The 7,500-nt window shown below is 37.0% G+C and overlaps 1 protein-coding gene and 1 long non-coding RNA gene across 2 annotated transcripts in view; one reads left to right on the forward strand and one right to left on the reverse strand.

Annotated features, from left to right (window-relative positions):
• LOC138045046 (interaptin-like) overlaps positions 1-7,500 on the reverse strand; it is a 36,301-nt gene that overhangs the window by 28,154 nt on the left and 647 nt on the right. Inside the window, exon 1 of the mRNA XM_068891400.1 lies at positions 6,176-7,500. This exon is cut by the window's right edge and continues 647 nt beyond it. Within this exon, the coding sequence (XP_068747501.1) occupies positions 6,176-7,500 (1,325 nt within the window). The remainder of the gene's footprint in view (positions 1-6,175) is intronic.
• The window catches only part of LOC138045049 (uncharacterized), a 5,253-nt gene continuing 3,174 nt past the window's right edge, over positions 5,422-7,500 (forward strand). Inside the window, exons 1-3 of the long non-coding RNA XR_011131530.1 lie at positions 5,422-5,558; positions 5,753-5,823; positions 6,206-7,500. The exon at positions 6,206-7,500 is cut by the window's right edge and continues 723 nt beyond it. This is a non-coding gene — a long non-coding RNA (uncharacterized lncRNA). The remainder of the gene's footprint in view (positions 5,559-5,752; positions 5,824-6,205) is intronic.

Here is a 7,500-nt window from a genome sequence, read left to right on the forward strand (position 1 = left end):
TACAGATTGCGTGGTGAACAGATGGAAACCATGCAACATCTCTTGTCAGGATGCAAGAAGTTAGTAGCAACAGAGTGTAACGTTTGAAGACATGACAATATGCACTTAAGACTATGGCAGTGGAATGGGGAAAGAAAGAATGATTATTACTGGATTTAACATAAAAACGATGAAAGAAAGAATTGTGGATATGGCTTATCCAGGAGAAGGAAATAAGGTAGTAAAAAGATTTTAAAAGATCCAATATCAACAGCTGTGCTTCGAGTTGTGAGAAAGACAACAAAGTATAAAGTGAGAGTACAGTGTAATACAAGTGATCATAGGATGCTGTGGTGGAGGAATGAGAGAACTAGACCAAAACCTACGAGAACTAAATTAGACGAGAAAACAAACAAATAACAAAAGAGATGCAAAAGACAGTTTTATGGGAAAGCAAAACCATCGCTAGAAAGATAATGGCAGGACTGATTAAATGAAAAGTGATGTTTTCATTTTTAGCTAACAAACTTTGTTAGCTAAGTTCTTTTCGCAACCTCAGTGAAAATGGAATTGATAACTTAAAGATTCTCAATTAACATCTTAAAATCATAAATAATTAAATTTTGAATTTTATTTCTACAAACCCTAAGCATGAGTAACACAGGAAGAGGAAAGAATAGGGCCAAATTATATGAAAAATGTACAGAGATTTGTATATTTATTGGCTAAAGTAGGAAATAATATTAATAAGTGATATACATGAACATGTATACTGTATTTACAAATGAATCAATTTTTAAAAAATAAAGCTTTATTAAGTCTGGGCTATCCCAAATCTTATTTCTAAGACAAAAGATAAAATATGTCACTCTAATGGCTAGATTTATCTTTTTTTTATTACATAGTGTTGTTTCTTCTTTGTCAATGTCAATGTCATTCATCATTTCTAAGAATGTAGAGCATTCGTTGGAGAAAACACCAAGGGAGCTCACAGAAAGGTTTACAAATTTACACATCTGTAATTACTTCTCATGATAATACTGCCACTACTACTACTACTACTAATAATAATAATAATAATAAGAATAATAATAAGAATAATAATAATACTAATAATAATCATAAGAAACTGTAGCAAACACTGCTAAAGAGTGCTCAATACACGTTTGTGTAGAGCGGTGTATAGAATTAAATGACTAAATGAAAATACACAAGATTCCCTGCGACTCTGAGTTTCGTGCGTATGCACTCATCAGGCAGATTTAATGAAGAACAGACTTATTAGCTAGCTATATATACATATTTACGATGAGTAGAACAATGGGGTCCTGATTACAATGGGTGAGAAGGGCGGAACTGGGGGTGTGGTGTAAGACTGGCTGAGCTAAAACAAGTGCAATACAATAGCTATTGTGTAGGATAAGCCTTAATTGTTCTTGAGATAAAACTTGTTTTCATGTCGGCATTTGGATACAAGCTCGGATCGTTTGTTCAGTAGATTGTCTGTTCTTCATTAAATCTGCCTGATGAGTGCATACGCACGAAACTCAGAGTCGCAGGGAATCTTGTGTATTTTGATTTAGTCATTTAATTCTAATAATAATAATAGTAATAACAATAATAATAATAGTACAGAAGTTCTTATTAAGTGCATTACTGTGACCTCAATGCACTTAACGTGAATAAAAATAGAATAAATAAGAAACATTTCTAGTCCCTGCTGAGTTATTATAGACAGTCAAATCTGCAAGTTGTCTTTTTTGTGTTTTTCTGTCTTTCCATGGAACCAGAAATGGTACCATGTTTTAGTTTCCATTAAACCAGCAAATTTAAGCATGACAATCTTGATTGAATTGATGGAATTCAAGTTTTTAAATCTTGTGAAACAAATCCTTTTTCTTTAATTGTAGAAACATCACATAAAATAAAAAGCAGGTCCACTGTCCATCTCCACAGCTTCAATCAATCAATCAATCAATAAAGCTATTGCATAGAGGAAATCTAAGTGCACTCTTGTTTAGGGTCTCTATGCGTAGAACTGCCTAGATGAAAAAGGGCTCGCCATTGCAGGCAGTCCAGAGCAAGTTCCTCCATGTCTTTCTAATCGATGTGCAGGTGTTCTAGGTCATTTTTAACCATGTCCATCCACCTGGTACAAAGTCTGCCACAAGGTCTCTTCCATCCAGAGGTTGCTGGATCAAATACACCTTATTCCAAAATGGCTGCCATTTCAGTATTATTTTCTTTAGTTGCAAATATTGGCCCTTCTGGCCTCGTTCGAGTTTAAATATTCTTTTGAATTTTACGTTTGAAAGCGAGGTCAAGAGGGCCAATTTCCAAGGAAACGAAAGAATACTAAAATGGTGGCCATTTTGGAATACGGTGTATGGTCTTGGGAGAATCGGAGAATACCTCCAAGCCAGCAGGTGCATCGTTGGGCAGCAAGACAAGCTGCAGGAGGTTGTTGTGTACAGACCTGGAGCATGTCATTAGAAACATGATGGTGCCAGGTGATGTTCTCGATGGCTTAAAGGGATCTGCTGTCGAACCCATCAAGTCATGTGGCCAGGGTCTTGCAGATAGGCCACGATTCAGCACCACACAGAAGGACAGAAAGGACACAAGCATTGTAGACGCGAAGCTTGTTGTGTCGGGAGATTGAGAGGGGGGTGCCAAAGAGGTCTCAGCAGGGTGTTCATAACTCCGGCAGCCAGACCTTCTCTAAGGTCTATCTCTGGTCGTAGGTCTCCAGTGTGGGTGATAATGGAGCCAAGGTACGTAAAGGAGCTGACAAACTCTACCTCATCAGTGCCTACATAGATGGGGGGAGGGGGATCTGGGCTATCGCCAATGTGCATTGCTTCGTTTTTGGCCAGACAACCTTGAGTCTAAGTTTTGATGCCTCTTGGTGGTAGATATCCCAGCACCTGGCTGAGCTCCTCGGTGGAGGATGCCAACAAGGTGGTGTCGTCCGCATATTCAAGGTCAGCAAGATGGTACATGGTCATACTTTGGTCATCAGGTAGTCAATGACGCAATTGAAATGGTCAGGAGCAGCCACACAGCCTTGTCTGACTCCACTGTTGATAGAAAACCAGCCAGAGTCCTTTCCATTCACCCGCACACAGCTCTCAGCGCCACCATATAGTTGCTGTGACAGGCGAACCATTTTGGGTGGTGTGCCAATGGTCTTGAGAATCTGCCACAAGGAAGCATGATCCACGGTATGAAAAGCGGCTTTAAGGTCTATAAAGGCGATTTAGAGTTGTCTGTTCTCGTGGAACTCGCATGACTTTTCATCCATCTGGCGGAGGACGAAAATATGATTTGGAGGTGGAGCGACTGGGCATGAAACCTGCCTTTTGGGGACGGCATTTGCTTCTGACAACTACAGTTGTAGCAAGAAATGGTTGAGAAGGATCTTTGTAAAGAGTTCAATAATGGGAAAAAGTCTCATTAACAACTTACTGTCTATATTGTGAAAGTTTCCATCAAACTGCTCTGATTAGCTGTACACAATTTATCCTTAAAATGCAGCAATCACTTAGTATGGCTTCTTAAAGCTAAGGTAAGCTTGCACTGTAGTTTGCATGGATAACTTGCACTAAACACATGAATACAATGCTGGAATAACTTTAATTTAGTAGCTGCATAGTACACAAGATTCAGCTCTGCCTCAATGATATTCAGCTTGACAGTAAACGCCTTAAAGTTATGATCACATTTGTTGTTGTATACTGCTATTATCCTCTTATAAGGGGATACTGGTATTTGGTGACAAAAAGTAATCTTAGGAAGACCAACTACAACCTTCACAGTTCAAGTTTCAAGTCAACTACAGTGTTCATGTAGTTGGCGAAAGTGAAATGCTTAATTATATGACAAAGGCAGCACAATCGCAATTTAAAATATCAAGTAAAAATGCTAAATGGAAAAACACCTCACAAGACAAAACGTGTGCCAAAGTTTGTTTTGACTGATATCAATAATTCTTTGACAATATAATTATCTGAAAACTTGATTGACTTAATATTGAAAACTTTATGTTTGGCTTAAGGAGACGAAATTTCCATTTCGGTTGGACTTACTATTAATAATAATTATTATTTGTATCATTATTATTACAAGCATGCATTCCCTACAGGGACAACGTGATTATGTAGAACAAATCAGTCTTTGCACCATTACTAAAAACATTGTGATAGGTTGTTCATCATCTCACACATGGGCTTCTCAATAATTTAGGCAAGTGCTACATTGAATTATAGGAATGAACAACAATTAAAGGCCAACTTTGAATGCATGAAAACTGCTATTGAGAATATTAGAGGTAATTGTCAGGACAATGTCTAATTTCTGCGATGACTACAAGAAAATGACAAAAATTTATGTAATACACTCTAACAATCCAAAAAGACATATTGAACAGCATCAAAAAACCACCACCCCATTTTATAAGTACAGAATTTTACACACCTTTATCTAGATCTAAATGACTCATTCTTCGATGTAGTAAAACGGAAATGCTATAACCTTGCTTTCCAATTCCCAACAAATTTCTCACACTAATATCTTGCCAATGAGTGCTTTCCACAGAAAAGGGAAAGGAATTCAATGCTTGGCGAACAATACCAAGTGTATACATTTCATCTTTTGTTCTGACTGTCAAAATGGCAATTAATCATTACAAGTGGCGGTTATACCAAATCACAATTTTTCTAAACCCTAACAATAAAATCTAACAAAATGGCATTACGAAAATTAAAGGCTAAATTGAATCACTGAATTGGCTGGAAGTCCACAATGTCTAATTTATGTACACTTAAAACTTACCACCCACTTCCACTTCTATAATGAAATGAAGAGGCCTTTGAACAACTTCTAATATAAGCATGTTTTCAAGTCTTAAACTTGTGATGCTTAAACTAGTTTCGAATTTGAAACCAGCTATAACAAGTACTTTGTCTCTCTTTGAATGAAAGGATTTTTTGTCATAAAGGGCCCTGAACACATTAAGGAAAAAATTAAAAGATGATGTTTAAAGCCGTGGTTTCACCTTGAGTCAATATTTTAAATCTTAATAACTTTAGTGCTAGGGTTAGAGGAGATTGCAAAAGACCAAAATAAATTCTTTAACATATTAATAAAACTAGACCAATCAATGTTTGCAATGATAAAAAAAGTCACAAATTATCCTCGGAAAATTACATTCAAGATTAAACACTTTCTTTTGCCTTCAAATGATTGTGTGACTGCATGCCTCACCTAGCACACAATATTGGACCAATAATTGAACTGAGTCAACATCGGCTTGCTGAACAAAACACCAATACAGATCAATCATTACCTTAAGGGCTAATATAGAAAACTACTGATTGAATAAATAATTGCCCTATGTTGCGTGTAAATTGTTTTGAAATTCACCTTGATCAGATTCCATTCACTTTAGATAACAGCCAATAAATAGAGCCAATGAAAAAGAGTAAAATCTATAGGATGTTCAATACTACTAATAATATTATCAAAATTCGATTTTATTGCTATTTAACCAATAAATATTATTCCTCCAGGAAAAAAAGGTAAGATTAGCTTGGGTTAGGGTTAGAAAGTGAATGCACTCAACAGTTTGTACTACGATAGCAAACTCTCTTCCAAGGGTAGATGCAGTGTTACTTATTTTGTCGCATTTACCACCATGACAGCATGGTTTTACATTTACATTTCTAAGCGAACTTAATGGCTCGTTAAATTGCAATTGAATTGTTTTTGTTAGATTGCTGAAGGTCCTTTCAATTTTGTTAGCTACCTTAGCATCCTGAACCAAGATGTCTGAGGCAATGCCAGGTGAGCAGTAAGTCAGCCATTAAATAGCTCATTAGCTTTTGGTTCACTTAACTTGGGATACTACATTGTATACCAACCCAACTTTGAAAGAGTCTTGATAGGTATTGGCTGACATACATGTATACCTGATTGTTTTCTCCCATCAATGTTTCAAATGTAATAATGCTATAATGTCAAGGATTTTATCCTTTTTTTAAGGTTTGCAATAACCAGTAACAGAACAGTCAATAGAACAGAATCATTTCTACGGTTACCTCTGTTTTACATGTATGCTTTAAATGGCATACCAAAATCCCAGGCAAAAGTGGAAGTGAGTCAATAAAATTACTAATCTAAACAAACATGGACTAACCTTTTTCTCTCTCCATTTCTTCCCTTGCAGAATCAAGATCTTCAAATGTAAGATCCTCATCACCTAAACTTACATCATCCAAACCCAAGTCAAGGTCCTCTTCCTCTGAGTATTCACCATAATAAGCAACATCGTCACTGTCATCATGAAGACTGATATCTGATTCAGAATCAGTGCCTTGTGTTATAGACTTAGCCTGCACTCCAGTAGATATCACCCCTTTACTGGAAGCTTTAGGGTCATATTCATGAACCATTGGATCGCTGAAGACTTCACCATCATATTCAATCACAACCTTTGGCAATGTCATTCCTGAGCTGTCCAGGTGTTTTGCAAAGAGATTACTTACAGAGTCTTCATTATTACTCTTAGTGTCATCCCCATCGTTTTTCACGATGCTGCTTTGACTATTAGACTCTTTTACAGCAGTTCGATTTGAATTTCTTGTTTCAGAAACAACTGTTGGTTTTGTTTCCTTGTTTTGTATTTCAATGGCCTTTTCAGTATTATTGCTTATATCATATTGAAGCATGACCAAGGGTTCTGGATTTCTTGTTTGACTCACATGAACTCTGTTTGAAATATAATCTACAGGAGCAGTATCCTTTTTCTGATTACCACCTTCCATTCTTACTTTCTTTGGACTAGAATCCTCCAATTTCATATCAATTTTCTGGACACCATCATTTTGCAAATAATCACCACAACTACTCTCACTAAATGTATGTGACTGTCCTTCCCCTGCCACACAATCAGTTGTTTCACAAATCTCTGCTGGTATCATAGAATTCATTGTATCTGCCTCATTGGGCAGCGAAACTGGTTTGAAACGCCTGCGACGTGAAGACAGTGTCTTATCAGCCTGCTTACATTGCCTGGAACTGTAAGGTGCCTCATACTTAGACAGTCTCATTGTTATGGCAGAATCTAAAGACAGGGGTTTATCTTGAATACTATCACCAACTCTTGGTGATCTGAACCTCTGATTATATTCAGAGAATGTATGTCCATACACATGCCCCTTTGCTGTCCTCAATGTTGCACTGTCCTTTACTGGAACTGAAGGGACCCCATCATTACTACTGTACTGTTCAACTATACTAAATTCAGTAACCTGACTTGTTGGTTCTCTGTTTGTGCTTAATTTTGTTGACAGATTGTAATCAAACTTTGATTCATCATCCACTTTGGTGGCATTTCTAGGCAAGGCTTCTTGTAATAAAAACGTGCTTTCTTTAGCAAATGTTTGGTCATCCAATTTTGAAGAACCCTCCTCGTCTAACGGAGGTGGGGAGGTTGGCAATGGTGGAGGTTCCACAGTTATG

The sequence above is a fragment of the Montipora capricornis genome, chromosome 4, assembly GCF_036669925.1.
Source record: "Montipora capricornis isolate CH-2021 chromosome 4, ASM3666992v2, whole genome shotgun sequence".
Taxonomy (NCBI): domain Eukaryota; kingdom Metazoa; phylum Cnidaria; class Anthozoa; order Scleractinia; family Acroporidae; genus Montipora; species Montipora capricornis.